This window comes from Malania oleifera, chromosome 5 (genome assembly GCF_029873635.1).
Source record: "Malania oleifera isolate guangnan ecotype guangnan chromosome 5, ASM2987363v1, whole genome shotgun sequence".
NCBI classification, from domain to species: Eukaryota; Viridiplantae; Streptophyta; class Magnoliopsida; order Santalales; family Ximeniaceae; genus Malania; species Malania oleifera.
This window is the reverse complement of record NC_080421.1, coordinates 55186945-55204694: the sequence shown is the minus strand read 5'-3', so window position 1 is coordinate 55204694 and position 17750 is coordinate 55186945. Positions and strand designations below refer to the sequence as shown.

The following is a 17750-nucleotide window of genomic DNA, read 5'->3' as shown; positions in this document are numbered from 1 at the left end:
ATACAAAATATACAAAAATAAATATATATTCACAGAGATTATACAGAGAAATTTATATGCATATACAGCTTTTATATGAATAATTTCATGAGACAGATATATATATATATACATATACATGTATACAGTTTTATTCAGATCAGTATATATATCACAGCTTTATACAGAATAGTATATACAGAGTTATAGTATGTCATGTTTCCTATTACCATAACATACAGAGTATGCTGACAGAGTATATAGACAGATATACAGAGGTAACATCAAGATGCAACAAATACAGTATGCAGAGATTACAATAATTACAGTACAGAAAGATAGCGTTATGGTAATTTTGGAAACATGAAGAAAACAGTAAAAGAGTATATATGTATATATGTATATAGTATCATATCCCTGTGGAAAGATTACATACAGATACAGTACAGATATAGAATACAGAGCACGGTACCGTTGCTATATACAGATAGAGTGCAACCACATATCTCAGATAGTATGTGGGTACCATTAGCTGTGCCCGAAGAGTATGCAGCTCCCCGGTTCACTAGGTGGAGGGGACCGGTTTGACGAGGTAGTAGCCAGTCCCGAGCCTAGGAGTGGATGCAGTTTGGCTAGACTGAGGTATGAAATCCTGCCTACGGGCTGCACAACCCTATCATGAGGGGTCAAATCATGACGTACAGAGTCCTAGGGATAAAGCATAGTTATGTATATGTATACAGTTTTACAGTATATGATGAGTATAGTATGATATTATCAGTATGAAAAGTAGAAAATACAGATGATACAGTATATTTTAAATTGTGAAAGAAAGATATGTTTTACAGATTATTTATTGCATTACAGTTCAGTTACTATATAAAAGTACTCTTAACTTAGTTGCCACACACTAGTAATAGCATATTTCCACTTACTGAGCGTCGACTCACCCCATTACTTTAACATTTTTCAGGTGAGCTAGTTAGGTAAGCAGATTAGACTCGCGGATAGAGTGTATTCTGATTACCCTGGTTATAGGGTGAGTTTTTGATAGAGTTGTGTATATTTTTGGATAGATGATGCTAGAGGGGTATTTTTGTATGGTTACGGTCTGTATATACCGGATCCTAATATTGTTTTGTATATATGTGAATGGTTGTATGATTTGTGTTTCCGCTGCTTAGGTATGGATATGGATACATAGATGTATACATATATAAAAAGAAAAAAGAAAAAAAAATGGTAAGAATTTTGAGGATGTTACACAATTAGTATGCAATCCAAAGGAACTAAATTGAGTTAGTTCATATTGCAGGTTGGATTTTGGATTTCTAAGCTAGCAAACAACAAGAAATAGCGATTAATGAGCCAATTTCAATCTTTATCGAGCTGCTTAAATTGTATAGAAGAGGTGGGTCTAGACAATAACGAAGAGTTACAGTAGAAGGAGCAGCTTGGCAAGGAAGAAGCCATGTTTGGTCATGGCATTCGAGGCGGAATACTATTTTCTTCAAATTGACATAAATTCAAATTTAATGCTCATATTGCAATAATATTATTAAATCATATTTGTATTAAGTTTCGCATAATGACATTCAACAAATATAAGTATGATTCTTAAATCATGATGTAGCAAACTGTCATTTGACAAATTATTAATGCAAGACAATCTCAATTGCATGAAATTACTGAAAAACATATAGTTGTTCTTATTTAAATTTATTCATATCGTTTAAACACTACACCCAATACCATGTGGAATTCAAAATGAAACTATACTGACCATAAAATTCTAACCAACAATATTATTTTAAACTAGAACAAACCAAAAAGAACAAAAAACTACAACACTGAACCAATATTCACCTAAAAGATTTATAGTTGGTGGCAAAGAATTACTTAACTATTTGATTTTTAAAAAATATAAAGTTATGAGATATTTTAAAAATTAAAAGTTAAAATAATTTGTCAAAATTACTTATTACTTATATATTTATACTATATGATATTATTAATAATGAAAACCTTTAAGTGTCAAATGTTTTTTAAAATATATAAAATTAATAATTATTAAAACCCATATGATTTTGGATAGATATATAGATATTTTTTGAGAGCATATAAAAGCATGTAATTTTTTGAAAAGTTGACCAATGAATAACAAATTAATACAATAAAAAATCTAAACAGCATAACAAATATAGCATCCTGGTACCTTGCAATTTTGCAGCAAACAAAATTACCAAAATTACAATCTCAAAACTTACCTTAAAAAAATACAAGAAAAACCCTAACTTTATAGCATACAACATATGAATTTGGGCATACAGATAAGAAAAACTTATCTTAATAAAACTACATTACATCATACTAAAAATTAAATTTCACATAACACATAACAAATGAAATGAACCAGGAAAAACCCTAACCTGTAGTTTTTGGGCGTTTCCAAACGAAATCTTCAATCAACAAATTGAAGGAGTTATGTGGTAATTTATAAGGTACACTAACAATTTGATCAATTAAACTAACAAACTCTTCGATCAAAAATATAAATTTCAATTTCAAAATAAATGAGCAAAAGGTTTATATTTTAACTTACCTCATCTCCTCCATTTATATAGGTACTCCTCAATGTTCACAAGGACCGTTTGGCAAGCAACGGTCACCTGGCACACGTCTGGCCTCTGTAATCTGCCTTCTGCCCTCAGCAATGGTCACCTGCAGTCCTTTTCGTCTCTTTGCGTTTATCTGCATAGCCCTCTTATAGTGATCCTAAAAAGAAATAAAAAAATAAATAAAAGAAAAATAAATTTAAAATTTAAAATTTTAAAAATAAATAAATAATTAAATAAATAAATATTATTAATTAAATAATATAATATAATAATAATATAATATTATAATGATATATATATATATATATATATATATTATATATCCTGAAGGATCTTTGAGATCCTTCAGGAAGAAGAAAATGCAGAGGAAGCAGACATTTCATCTCCTCCGCCCCCTCTCTCCCACTCTCCTCAATTTTGTTTCCGATATTCGGTCGATCGGAAATCTGAAAATACTATTGGGCTCTGTTCGCCACCATCGACACTTCTATTGGAGCGGATCTATCGTGGGAGCGGCGTAGGCATATCTCCTGAGGTAAGCCAATTCTTAAACTTACCTCAATTTCTCTTAAACTATAAGCCTAATTAAAGAACCGAAATTGCCAAGAGATTCATGGGGAGATTCTCTACAATCTAGTCGAAACAGGTTTTCGAATTGGAATTCCAGGGTTCCAATCCTAAATCGGGGGTAAGTTTAATAATTTAGGCTTTATTAGGTTATTTAGGGTATTTAGAATTTAGGAGAATTTTAGGGAAAATTACTCTATGGATTGTGATGAGTAATGTAGTGAAATTTGAATATTAGGGTTTCAGGGATTTGGAACGTAATGGGGCGTACGTTGGGGTGTTAACGGGTTTTTTTAGGAATTAGATAAGGGGATTAAGTTAAGTCAGTAATTTTATGAAATTTGAATTAATTTAATTGTGTTATATATATATATATATATATATATACATATATTTATTTATTTATTTAAGAATTTAAAGGTTATTTTGAAAACCAACCGTTCGAAATAAATTTTACAAAGTTAGGATATATGGTATGATATTTTTGAATAAAATGAATGGTGGAAAGCTTGTTTATTTCTATGGATATGTTAAAATGTGGAAAATTGTGTGGCAGATGATTTAATTTGTATAGATTATTATATATTTGGATTTGAGATTTTGAAATACTGAATTGTTTGTGAAATATTGGAATTGTTGCGAAAAATATTGGAACTACTTGTGAATAATGTCAGAATTTGGTATAACGGCCGAAAGTCGAGTTTTAATTGACGGCTATATGTCAGGTTGTATTTTGTGGTTGGGGGCAAGGTTTTTGGAATAATAAGAAATATATATGAAATGATGTTTTAAATGGTATTTTCTATTATCTAAATTGCATGATATGCTTTAGGAACCCTGGGGACTAGTGTATTGTAAGCACGGTACCATTGTAAGAGATTTGTTATGTGACCATGTGCGCCCACACCTGTGCTGAGAGGTGAAGGGTGACCTTATCCGATTTGCTTACGTGAGGTGAATGCACCCCCCTGGGTGAGGGCAATCAGACCAGCAATTGGAGCTGTATAAACCTGCGGAGTATGTTAGCGGAGAGTACAGATGGCTATTGTCTGCGTGGATCTCCCAGGACAATAGTCCAACCTTCGGGTCAGACAACCTGTGCCATGGGGGAAGTAAATGACATGTTTGTCACAGGGAGTGTCTTTTATGCATATTTGTTAATTTATGTGAATACGAATAATTAATAAGATAATTTCGAGGGCTTGTTGAGAAAGGCGAGTGCCCTAATAGTAGTAATGGTATTAGAGCAGAGGGAAGCTACTTGCATGGTCGGGTAATCTTCCCTATCCTCGGTTAATGGTGTGTGTGAGTGTAAAATAAGAATATTTTCATAAATGTGTTTATCTACTTAGCGAATTGGTTATTTTCTGTACATTAAATGCATGCTAGCCACACATTGACATTAACTTAGTCTTTCCCTTATTGAGCTGTGCCTCACCCCTACTTTACAAATTATCTTTTCAGGAAATCCTAGAGATCGAGTCTAGTGGGCTAAAGGAGCCGACCTAGAGGTGTAAATTTATGTAGGTAGTGTGTAGATAAATATTTTTTTTTATTTAGTTTTATAAGATGTAATTATGTGAAAATGGATATATTTGTGTATAAAGATAGTTAGAACTCTAATAATGTAATTTGAGGATTTTGTATTTTATTTCCACTGCATATATGTGTTTTATATATGATGAACAAGGTAATAGGTACATAGACGTCACTAAAGTAGCACTCCAGGCTCATGTGACGAGTCGGGATTGTTACACCTCTGCTCTCTGTTTGTGTACAAAAGTGAAGGAGAAAGAGCTGTTGAAGAGACAAAACAAATCTTGCTGGGCAGTGAGATTTGCCACACGTCAGCTCACAGATTATTTTTGAAACAAAATTCGTTGTTTCATCAAGCGAGATTGCAGGAAGACAAAGCCACGCGTCACCACCGAAGCCCTGTCCATGGCAGATCTCACTGTGGTCAAATCTCGTTGGATTAAACAGCAAGATTACGTGAGCGTCAATTTGGAAAATATTTTTTCAAAAAAGATATTATTTAATATATTATTTTAAAATAATGATAAATGGACAAAAAAAACTCACCATGAAATGCAACTACCTTCCCTTTTCTTTTGGGATCCGCCTTTCTCCAACCTTATCCCCACCTCTTATCAACTCCAACACCGGAGGACATGCTCTGTTTCTCCCACTTACACATGCAGTTACAGCCATGGAGTTTCTGTCTGTATTTCCCTCCTTTTCCCTTCCTCTCCGAAACTACCCCAAAGCATGCAGACCTAAATTCAACTACAAGACCATCTCTCTTCCCCCAAACTCCCTTCCCATGTCTGATTACCGAGAAACCCAATTTCCCTCCGCCAAGGAAAACCCTTCAAGCCCTCTCCATAACCATAACAATGTTCCTGTTGTCACTGACTCTCCCCCTTCTACCTATATTTCTCTTAAAACACATCTCGGTTCTCTTCTTATGGGACTCGTTGCTCCTCTTTCTTCCTTGGCTTCTGAGGTTACTGCCCCAGCAGAGCAAGTAACTGATAAAATTAACTTAGAATCAATCATAGTTTCAATTGATGACTTCTTCAATCGGAACCCCTTTTTTGTCTCTGGTGTTACATTCATTTGGTTGGTTGTTATCCCTCTGATTGAGGACTATTTCAGTAAATGGAAGTATATTTCTGCCATTGATGCATTTGAGAAGCTCCGGGAGGACCCAAATGCACAATTGTTGGATATTAGGAACCGGAAGAGCGTGGTTTATTTGGGTTCTCCCAATTTGAAGATCTTGAATAAGAGGGCGGTGCAGGTTCATTTTTCTGAAGGTGATGAAGATGGCTTTGTGCAGAAGGTGTTGGAGAACTTTGCTGATCCCGCAAATACGACACTCTGCATTCTGGACAAGTATGTGTGATAGTTTGCTCTCCTTTGAGCATAAAAAATATATACGTGGTTGTGTGCCATTTAAATTGTTTTTTTTTTTTTTTAATTATTTGAAATGATTTGAATGGAAGCTAAATGAGTTTTATAAAGAATTTTGTTTTAAATACATTACAGCTTTTACTCTTTAACTTGGCCTGAGGTGTTACTGTATGAACTGCCATGCCCAAGGACGTCCAAGTTGAGGTTCACCTTGATGGTGTTGCATTGTTGTTTTGACAATGATATCAGTCTGCTATATCCGTGAAGTTTTAGCACAATATGAAATGAGTGAGATGTGGGCAGATAGACTATCACCGGATGATGACATCCGGAAATGGGAAGGAAGCCAAATTCCTTCATTTTGAGAATTAAATAAATTGTTTTTATTATATCCATTCTGCATATGTCAGCGTAGTTTGAGATTTTTAGAGCTAGTTTGTGGAATCTTTTTTCTTTAATAATGGATAGAGCTAATGTGAATTTCAGATTCGCATCTGTTGCTTCGGTTTGGGCCCACCTGGTCCAAGCACAAATGGATTGGATGGATCCAACACATCTAGGAATCAAGAGTCAAATCAAAATGTGTAAACTGTTAACCTTACCTAGGAACTGGCAATCGTTGAATTTATTTGCTCCACTGTGCCAAATTTTGTGTTTTGGCCATTATGATGCATATATTGTAATTTTCAATTCTGTATTTGGGTTCTGTCATTAAATATTTGAATTTTGTGATTTGGATAATTTATTTAACTTTGATTCACCTTGATAGATAATCTCATTGAAGGAAGATTTCTTGGAATGTTACAACCAAGTTTTAAGGTGTAAAAGAGCTGCAATTATGCAGCATTGAAACCCATTTCCCCTCCATTTGATTAGGGGAGACCATTTTGGTATGGGCATATGTCAGTCATGAATTGGAAGAACCATGCATCGTTGAACTCCATTGCCACAATATTGTTGGCTATGATTAGTTACTGCATGGATATCATACAGGCAGGATATCAATGTGATAATATTATTCTAATGATGAGAATACAAGCCTTATGTTATAGATCTTTCACTTCATTTCTTTTGAATAACCTTATAGCATCTAGGCAAATGCATTAGACATGTATAGCTGTGTGTCATGTTGTTGCTTTCATCTCTAACCTCCAAACTTCTCTCTCTCTCCCTCCCTCTCTCTCTCTCTCTCTCTCTCTCTCACACACACACACACACACACACATGTGTGTGTGTGTGTGTGTGCGCACAAGTACATATTCTTCTGCTGAATTATTAAAAATTTTCCCTCAAAAAGTGACCTACATTAATTATATTTGACCACTCAACCACAAGATATTTTGGTAGTGACATAATACATCTAGTAATTCCACATTTCCAGCATGGATTCAAATTATTTCGTTTAGATAGGAAAAGAAGGTCTTCCATGGCTTTAACTATAGATTTTGCAAATTTTTTGTTCATGAAGGGATTTTAAATGTCTCTACTGTTTCCTTGTTGTGTGTTTGTAAGGTAGTTTTGATGGTAATTCCTTGAAAGGGGCCGAGTTACTATTCAAGAATGGTTTCAAAGAAGCTTATGCACTCAAAGGTGGTGTAAGAGGCGAGAAAGGCTGGCAGGTACTTATTCCCTCCCTCCTCCACCCCCCCTCTCTAGGGGAAAAAAAGAAGAAGAATTGTTTGGTCAGTAAATTCATTTATTTATCTATTTTTGCATATGGAGTTCTACTTCAATTTAATGTGTTTCTGCATCTGTTATTTGTTGTAATAGTGGATCGGATATAGGATGCACAGCGGAATAGAAATGCAACAAGCAAATCAAATTAAACCAGAAAACATGAAATAACAAGCACAACAACAAGATGTACGTGGTTCGGCAAAGCCCACATCCACGGAAGCAATCGGCACAAAAATTTTATTAATAAATTTGAGAATACACAATACACTTCACAAAGATCTCTCTTATATCTCACAATACCCTCAGATAGGGATAAATAGACATTCCTTTGGAGGTTTCCCTCCAATTACCCCAACCACCCCAATGTTCAAATTCAAAATTTGAATTTCTTCTCGCAACCCAAGCGAATTCGTCGACGAGCACAGGGCACTCGTCGACGAGTCTTCTGCTGCCAGTACAAGAAGACCTCTATCTCATGTTTTCCTTCTTTTGTTTGTGATTCCCACTAAGTATAAGAGTCAGACACAAATATAACAATCTCCACCTTGGTGACTATACGCCCTTAGGAGATCCCGAAAACATGATTGATTACTCCACCTTGAACTTGAAACGTTCGGTTGGGACTGTCTCCCCTCTAGTACTTGGAGACATGCACCAAGTCTAAGCAATGCCACTTGAACTTCCCAATGTCAACTTCAACTTCTACCATCAACCCCGATACAGTTGTAGATTCAATACCCAAAGACTTCGCCCTAGGCTTCCAATAAGACCTTCCCACAACAGGAAACACAAAAGATGCTGCAAGTCTTATATCACCAAAGCCCCCTGCATAGTCCTCAACAAAACTAACAACTGACGGTCTGCTCTGTTGCCTGCTGAAACACTGCATTACACAAACATGAAAGACCTTTGACATATCTCGGACATCACAGCCCGCCCTTGGGTACCGAATGGTAGACATTTCACAACAATTCTCCACAGAACCTCCTTGAGACGGCAAACAAAGTCTCCCTGTAGTTCCATCCACAAAGCCATCCTGAGATAATACCAATCTTTTTGCAGCTCTGTCCGTTCAAATCAGCAAACCAATACCCATCTTGGTCGTACCCATCACATTCATGTCAAAACCTTTCAACAGAGTTCCCAACTAATTAGCCTCAGTCAAAGCATTTCCAGCCAATAACATGTCATTCACATACAACAGATACATCACATCATACATCACTATCACCCTCTTCCCTACTGAAAGCCTCACCAATTTATACTTGAATGGTGGTTTGATAGTGCACATGGGCCTACGGTGATCCTGTTGATTTCTTGAGTTGAAACCCCCTGCAATATGACCAATGTCAACTTTGCCCTGAGTCTATTGCTCCACCTGCATCACATGCTCATTCATACCGTAATACTATTGACCCGAGATAGAACTTCTGCATTTCTGCCCAAAGTCCTTAACTTTACCTGAATAACATGATTGCTGCTGCCACAGTTTTCTGGCATTAGTTTCACTTCCTTTATCTGAGTATGCTACCCCATGACTTAAACAACAAAAGTCATGTCTTTGATCACCCCTTTGTTTGCCATAGGATCACCCAGCTTGCACCCACGTTTTATATAACCTAGAAAGATGTATTGTCCGGACATAACATCAAGCCTAGATCCTTCATCAGTAGAATAGTGCACCAATGGACATCCACTCACAACCGAGTAGTCTACCGCAAATCTTGTCCACAATTCACCTACAACTTTCCTATCTAGCGATACCTTTGATGATCGGTCACACGAGAAACGCGTCATACTCACTGACTTCACCAAGAAGTACCCTGCAAGCCTTGCATATGATCTGCCCTACTCACAAAACTCCTTGAACAAAACCAGCATGCTCAGTCCCAATGGCTGACATGAGAATTTTTCTCATGGTTTGGTACTCCACCTCAACCACAACACCTCAATATGAGGCTTGTGCCACATGAGATAAACCAAGACCTTCTGTGATACATTCACGAAAAACATATGTCTATCCTTTGATGCTATCATCATCGGTCCCCAAACATCTGAATACATATAGTCATCCATATGCTTTAATTGCATATGTCACAAAGTATCTGATTCAGATTCAACAGTCGTAGCTCCACCTACAATGGTAACACCTTGCAGTACATAGATATTTTCCACTATCTTTTCTCCTTTCTTCACAATCGAGTCGCCTTCACACACTTTCATTTCTCCACTTTCAAACTTGTAACAAAATCCATTACAGTCTAAAATACCCAATGAAATAACATTCTTTCCTAGACCCTCAACATGCCTTACATCACATATGGTTCTTACAACACCATCATGCATTTTGATTTTGACATTTCCAATACCAAGTATTTTGCATAAAATATTATTTCCCATCAAAACACAACCAGTATTGACTGACCTGTAGGTGTCAAACCATTTTCTATTTGCTGTAATGTGATAAGAGTATCCGGTATTTAGAATCCAAGAATCATCCATGAAACACTCTGAACCTCATGAAATACATAGCATATCCCCATCACTGCACTTTGAATCTTCTTCCACTACATTTGCAGATTCTGACGGACCTTGCTGATTTTCAGAATTCCCTTTCTTCCACTCCAGACATTTAGGTTTTATGTGCCCAATTTTACCGCACTTAAAACATTTCACGTCTTTCTTCTTCTTCCCGGACTGCAACCGAAATTTGCTTTGGGACTTACATCTCTTATGTTCTTGATTACTTTTCACAACAAGTCCTTCACCATGTGAAGCTTCATTGCTAATCATTTTTCTTTGATGACAACCAAGCAATGCACTTGTCACCTCTTCCAAATTCAGGCTATCCTTGCCCCATGTAAGAGTTGTAACCAAATTCTCATAAGTTTGAGACGTAGGTAAGGAGTTTAATAGCATCAATGCTTTGTCTTCCTCCTCGAACTTTACATCAACACGTGCCAAATCACTCACAATTTGATTGAAAAATGTTGATATGTTGGTTCAAATCCTATCCCTCAACCATCTTAAGCCAATACAACCTTTGCTTAAGAAAAAGTTTATTCGACAAGGATTTAGACATATACTGGCTTTCAACTTTCACCACACAGCCGTTGGAGAATCCTCCTCCATCACATGATAGAGAACTTCATCGGCTAAACACAAGCGTATTGTAGAAATGACCTTTGCTTCCAATTCTCCCCATGTTGCCTCATCCATTTCAACCGGTTGAACACCAAGTAGAGCCTTAGCCATTCCTTGTTGCACAAGTATATCTTTCACTCTCCTCTGTCATAAACCAAAGTTCCTGGTTCCATCGAATTTGACAAAGTCAAATTTTGCAAAAGATGATCCTGAAGCCATATCAAGAATTGCTCTGATACCAATTTGTTGTAATAATGGATCGGATATAGGATGCACAGCGGAATACAAACGCAACAAGCAAATCAAACTCAACCAGAAAACATGAAATAACAAGTACAGCAACAAGATGTACGTGATTCAGCAAAGCCTACATCCACAGAAGCAATCAGCACAAAAATTTCACTAAGAAATTTGAGAATACACAATACACTTCACAAATATCTCTCTCATATCTCACAATACCCTCAAACAGGGATAAATAGACATTCCTTCGGAGGTTTCCCTCCAATTACCCCAACCACCCCAACGTTCAAATTCAAAATTTGAATTTCTTCTTGTAGCCTAGGCGAACCCGTCAATGAGAACAAGGGATTCGTTGACGAGTCAAAGAAGCCCATTCGTCGACGAGTCTTTAACTATGATTTTTTTTGGCTCTCGGTATCTACTTGTCAACGAGCATAGGGCACTCGTCGACGAGTCTTCTGCTGCCAGTACAAGAAGACCACTATCTCATGTTTTCCTTCCTTTGTTTGTGATTCCCACCAAGTATAAGAGCCACACACAAATATAACATTATTCATTAACCTTATTCTAAGCATCTTGTGGGATAGTTGGTCAACAGAATATTAAGAATGGAGGGTGGCAGTGGCCCCCGCCAAAAAACCCACTTGCTTTTTATTTATGAGTCTCACAATGATGCTAGTAGGTGAAGAAATAGAACAAGAAATTAAGAAATAAAGACTGAGATTTCAGGATTGTGTTTTAGCAGCTTTATTTTGATTCAAATAACTACGAAATCCATAAAATAATAAAGGGATGACTGATGCGAATTTCAGTTCAGCAAATAAGACAATTTCTAGTCACAACAGCAACTTAATCCTCAAATCAATACCTGTTTTGACACTGTTTCAAAATGGTAAAAGCGGCTTTCTGCTAGCCTCTTGTGACTCTAGCTGCGGTGGAGGTATTGGTAGGCACCGCTGGGGTCGAATCCTCAAAACCCTAGCCTCCAAATCTTCAACCCTAGCTGGTCTGGAACTGAGCACTGGAGAAAAATATTCTCAAAGATAAAATGCTAAAAACCTTCCAGAAAAGTAGCTGAAGACTCCTATTTATACTAGGCTTAAAACTTCCAAGAGAAGCCAACTTCTATTCTGCACATAACCCCCTCTAAAAACTATTTACCTCCACAAAAAATAACTATACTTACAAAAATACCCCTGAATATTACAGAATGATCCCCAAAGCTAATTTGGCAAAAATAGAACCCCCAAAATTCTGAAATTACAAAATATCCCTTGCACCATAAATAGCAACACTTGATATAAGCAGAAAATTATATAAAGACTGCTGATTGCATGTAGCCAACCCCACCTAGTGGTACTCAAGGCTTGTTGTTGTTGTTGCTGCTTTTGTACTACTGATTGCATCATTCCCCGCTTCTTAGAAAGGACTTGCTGCAGTGCGAGTTGTCATCTTGGCTGCTCGGCAACTGTTTGATTGATATGGGTAGGGACAAAGCACCAGATCCAGACAGTTTCACTATGGCTTTTTTACAAGATAATTAGGAAGTGGTGAAAGAGGATGTCTTGAATTTTTTTGAGGAGTTTCATAGGAATGGCGAGGTGTGCAAAAGCATGAATTCTACTTTCATTGCCCTGATTCCTAAAAAAGTATAGGTCTAGAAAAGTAAGGATTTTAGGCTAATCAGCATGGTGACTAGAAGTTATGAACTGCTAGGAAAGTTTCTTTCGAGAAGTATTAGAAAGTGTTGGGGGACATGGTGTCTTTGGTGCAATCTGCTTTTGTTAAGAGACAGGAAGATCTTATATGCTGTTTTGGTAGCCAATGAGGTGGTTGAGGACATGAAGAGGAGGGAAAAAAAAAAAGGAGTGATTTTTAAATTGGATTTTGAAAAAGCTTGTGATATATTTATTTGGGGTTTCTAATGAATGTGCTCATGTGAAAAAGGTTTTGGGAGTTTGTGGTGTAAGTGGATAGGAGGGTTCCTCAATTCTACTAATACGTCTGTGCTCAGCCTAGGGATTGGTTCAAAATCTTGGGGGGATTAAGACAGGGGGACCCATTATCTCCTTTCTTGCTCAATTTGTTGTGGATGTCTTGAGCAGGTTGGTTTCCCATGCTCAGGATCTGAGAATTATTAGTGGTCTATTTATAGGTAGAGAGGAAATGGAGGTGTCTCATCTTCAGTTCGCAGACAATTCCATCCTTTTTCTTGAGAATAGTGCAGCGAAATTTCATAAGATTCTTGTGGTGCTTATAATTTTTGAGAGAATTTCAAGCTTAAAAATATACTTGTCTAAGAGTGGCCTAGCGGGTATTAATCCGTGTAGTAGAGATTTTGAGAATCTTAGATCTTTAGCAGGTTGTGTATCCCTTTTTGGTCGTTTTCTTATCTTGGGAAATCCTCTGTCTGATGCTTTTTGGGATTTTGTGATAGGAGTGGCAATATATTGGAAGTTGGAAAAAGGCTTCTCTCTCATTAGAAGGTAGAATCAAGGTCCTAAATTTCAATTTCGACTCAAATTTCGAAGCTCCAAAAGTATGGAAATTTTGATTTCGATTTGAAAAAATAATGGAAATAAGTAGTAAAACATGAAATTCTTTTATAAAGCTTTAGAAATGATTAATAAACATAACAATGTAAGTTTTAGGACTAATATATTACAAGTAAATACATCTCTGCTGTCTATGAGGTGGAGAAGTTGTAATATAATATGTGCATCAAACATATTTGTAAGATAATGTCCATTAAACATATTTAGTGAATCAGTTAATACAAATGAAATTCATAAATTATTTAAATATTATTTATTATACAAATAATGATAATTTATACATGAATATAAAATGTTGTTGTAAGTTTACTTTTTCATAAATTTCAAAAGCACTTGTAATAATATTTTGTTTCAATAAAAATAAATAAATTAAATTAAGAGAGAAATTTCTCCACTCCTAAATCTCTCATTTGCATTTCGGGGAAATTTCATTGCATAGTTCAAATTTCGACAAGTTTCGCTAAAATTTCAAGATTGCGATAAATTTCGGATGATTTGTTGAAATTTCAACAGAAATTATGCAAGATAGAAATCGACTGCCATTTCGATTTCGAGGGTAATATAAACCGAAAATTTTGTTGGAAGTTTTGACAATTTAGTGGAAATTTAAGACCATGGGTAGAATTAAGCTTATTGGTGCTTCCCTAGTCAACATTCCCATTTATTACCTTTCTCTTTTTAAATTACCTGCTAGGGTGGCTAGGACATTGGAAAAAATTATGAGGGATTTTTTATGGTCTGGCTGTGGGGAGAATAAAAGGGATCACCTAGTTTGTTGGGATGTTGGTCTGTGACCTCCAGGTCACACAACAACAACCTTATCGTTGCGTCTAAGCTCCCTTTCTTATGGCATAAAGTAATAAAGAGTAATATGGGTTCCACTAGAATGGATGGGATTCAAAATGAAGTGGCAACACTACTCATGCAAGTCCTTGGAAGTTTGTTTCATAGGTAGCTTGTTTTTCTTTCCTTCTACTCGTTTCAAAGTGGGTAATGGGCAGAAATTTTGCTTGTGGGAGGATACTTTGGTTGGTGAGTCTTCATTGGAGCTGTTGGTGCCATGCTTGTTCAGACTTCCCTTTGTCCATGAGGCACCAATTTCAACCTTTTTATTTCAATGAGGGGGGGCCTCTTTTCTTGATTTCCATTTTTTTTAGGAGTCTCAATAAGAGAGGTTGATGAGTTAACTCATTTTCTGAGTTTGTTGGATTCTTTCTTGCCAAATTTGTGGGAGGACATGAGCCTTTGGATTGGGGATACTTCAGGTTCCTTTTCCTTCAAAGTCTTTTTCTCAAATCTTACTAAATCCACAAATCATAGACCTTTCTTGTTAAATAAAGTTGTGTGGAAAGTGAAGGTTCCATTTAAAGTCCAGCCTTTCGTTTGGACTCTTGTACTAAACATGATTAATACAAATGATGTGTTCCAAATTAGGAGACCCTACAAAGCTCTTAGTCTACTCTTAGTCTAGATATTTGTATGCTGTGTAGTGGTTCAAATGAGAGTTCTAGCCATCTATGTCTTCATTGTAAGGTGGCAAGATACATATGGAATCATGTGTTTTCATTTTTTTGGAGAAGAGTGCTTGGGTCCGGAATCTATCTTTGATTTTTTAATGGTAAAGTTTTGGGGTTTTAGAAAGAATAAAATGGGGGAATTTTTGGGTCTGCAGTTTTTTTCAGTGCTGTAGCTGACGTGAATTGAAAGGTTTCAGAGATGAGAAGACCCCTCCTCTCCTCTGGGAGAAAGTAATTTTTTACGCCTCTTTTTGGGCACATTATTTTGGGATTTTTAGGGGTTTATCGCTGTTTGATGTCCAAAGAGATTGGAAGGCAGCTTTAGTGTAACTGCTTCTTTGTTAGTTTTCCATTTTCCTAGAGGATTTCTAATACTTCATTCTTTGTAATTATTCTTTTCATTAATAGATCCCTATAAAAAATAATAATTTCATTTTTTTTTTCATTTTTTGGGGATTTTTTTTAGTTGTCTAAAAGGGAGCTCAGTATTTTAGGGTTTCATGGGTGTAAATAGCATTGCAAGGTGTCACGGGCTGAATATTTCACACTTTTGTGAAAGGACCGTGCTGTGCTAGCTAAAGCCCTCTTCTTTAACTAGCTAGCCTATCGTTTACCACAATTCACCCATAAAACACTTTCATTGTCATTCAGTCAAACATATGCAAAAGCAGTAAGCAAGAATGAAAGCAGTGACACATAAGTAGTAAGCATTGAAGCAACGTAATTCATTAACAACACCTCGGTTAACATTGTGTGTCTAGCGAGGGAGGCAAGTAGGCTAAACACGTTCACAATAGTTAGTGAGTTTTACAAGTTGATGAACACTCGCCCTCCCTTAAAGAGTTTGCTATGCTATTCTCACTCTGGCACTAGGAAACATCAAAGTGACCGAGGAGTCATACTGCCTTTTGTAGCATAGGGGACAACTACTACTAGAAAATAACCATACACTAGTATTTACATGATGGAAACCCATTCCAAACGCACGAGACAAGAGGTCACAGGCGAGCATAATGCCCTGAACAAGCTCGGCTCATGTCGCTCCCCCCTTATGCGGTTGACGTCCTCGTAGACTTTGACGCTAGGTACACTTCAACTTTGTCCACGAACGATTGCATATCTTCCGTTGAAACCTAATTGATTTCTTCGTCGTCAAGGCCTTTCCACTTCACTAAGAACTCTCGCCGCTTCTTCCTTGAACTTCATGTCTATCAGTTTGCACTGTCTTCAGTTATGCTCTGGTTGACTGACTTCTGCTTGGATCTTCGATGTTGGTGTTGAACGGCTTGAGGCAGCTGACATGAAACACAGGATGCACTTTCATCCAAACCAGAGGGTCAATTCTGTAAGATGCCTTCTCGACTTTGGCCAAAATGGGGACTGGTCCTTCATATTACGAAGTAGTCTCCTATCTCATTCTTGTAGTGACATGATATGTTTAGGATTGAGCTTAACAAGAACCAAGTCACCTACGTTGAAGTGATGCGGTCTTCTCCCCTGATTTGCCCACTTCTTCATCCGCTTAGAAGCTTTCTCCAGGTACGCTTGAGCTATCTATGTGTTCTATCTCCATTCTCTGGTGAAGATGTATGCCTTGGGACTCTTTCCTCTGTATGACTCATCCGCTGTGTGAGGTAACAAAGGCTGCTAGTTTGTAACAAGTTAAAAAAGGCTCTTGTTGGTTGTTGAGCTCTTTTGGGCATTGAAATAGAACTGAGCCACATCAAGTAGTTGCATCCAATTCTTCTGGTTGGTGTTGACGAAATGGCGTTAAGTACACTTCTAGTAGTCCATTGAATCTCTCTGTTTGTCAATCTGTTTATGGATAGTAACTCGAAGAGATGTCAAGCTGTGAACTGAGGATTTTGAAAAGTTCTGATTAGAAGTTGCTGGTGAATCTTAAGTCTCAGTCACTAAAAATATCTTGAGTGGAACACCCCAATACTTCACAATATTCGTGAAGAATAGTTGTGTCGTCTCCTCTGCTGAACAATACTTTGGTGTAGATATAAATGTACCATACTTCGAAAACCTGCCTATAGCCACAAGTATAGACCCTGCGTCTCCCACTCTGGGCAGGTTGGTGATGAAGTTTAGGGAGACACTTTCTTGCGATTTGGATGGTATTGGTAAGTGCTCCAGCAGTCCTGCAATTGTCTTCCATTCCACATTGTCTTGTTGACAAATGAGACAAGTTCAGGTATAATCAACCACATCTTCATGCATGTGTGGCCAATAATACCTCTACTCTAGTAAGGCCAAAGTGCGCTGCCATCTTGAATGTCTTGCCCACATGGTATCATGACACTCTCTCAACAGTGTCTTTCTCAAATCTCTAGCTCGTAGCACAAAGTGTCGGCTACCATGGGTCATTAGCAATCCGTCTTCCATCCAAAACTGACGCGCTTTCCCCTTTTCGGTCAGCTTCATAAGGTTTTGCGCAATTGGGTCTTTGGCTAAATTCTCTTTGATGCGCTCCCACATCGTCATGGTAACAGTACTCATAGTCAAGTGGGTTACCATCCGCAAGGTCG

At 37.1% G+C, this 17750-nt stretch overlaps 1 protein-coding gene across 2 annotated transcripts in view; it reads left to right on the top strand.

The window, feature by feature from the left end:
• The first annotated feature begins 5260 nt into the window (after positions 1 to 5260).
• The window catches only part of LOC131155786 (rhodanese-like domain-containing protein 4A, chloroplastic), a 63910-nt gene continuing 51420 nt past the window's right edge, over positions 5261 to 17750 (top strand). The window contains exons 1-2 of one of the 2 annotated variants that reach the window (XM_058109188.1): positions 5261 to 6062; positions 7597 to 7699. In XM_058109188.1, the coding sequence (XP_057965171.1) occupies positions 5374 to 6062; positions 7597 to 7699 (792 nt within the window). In that variant the 5' untranslated portion in view covers positions 5261 to 5373. The remainder of the gene's footprint in view (positions 6063 to 7596; positions 7700 to 17750) is intronic. The other variant, XM_058109189.1, reaches the window with a different exon arrangement.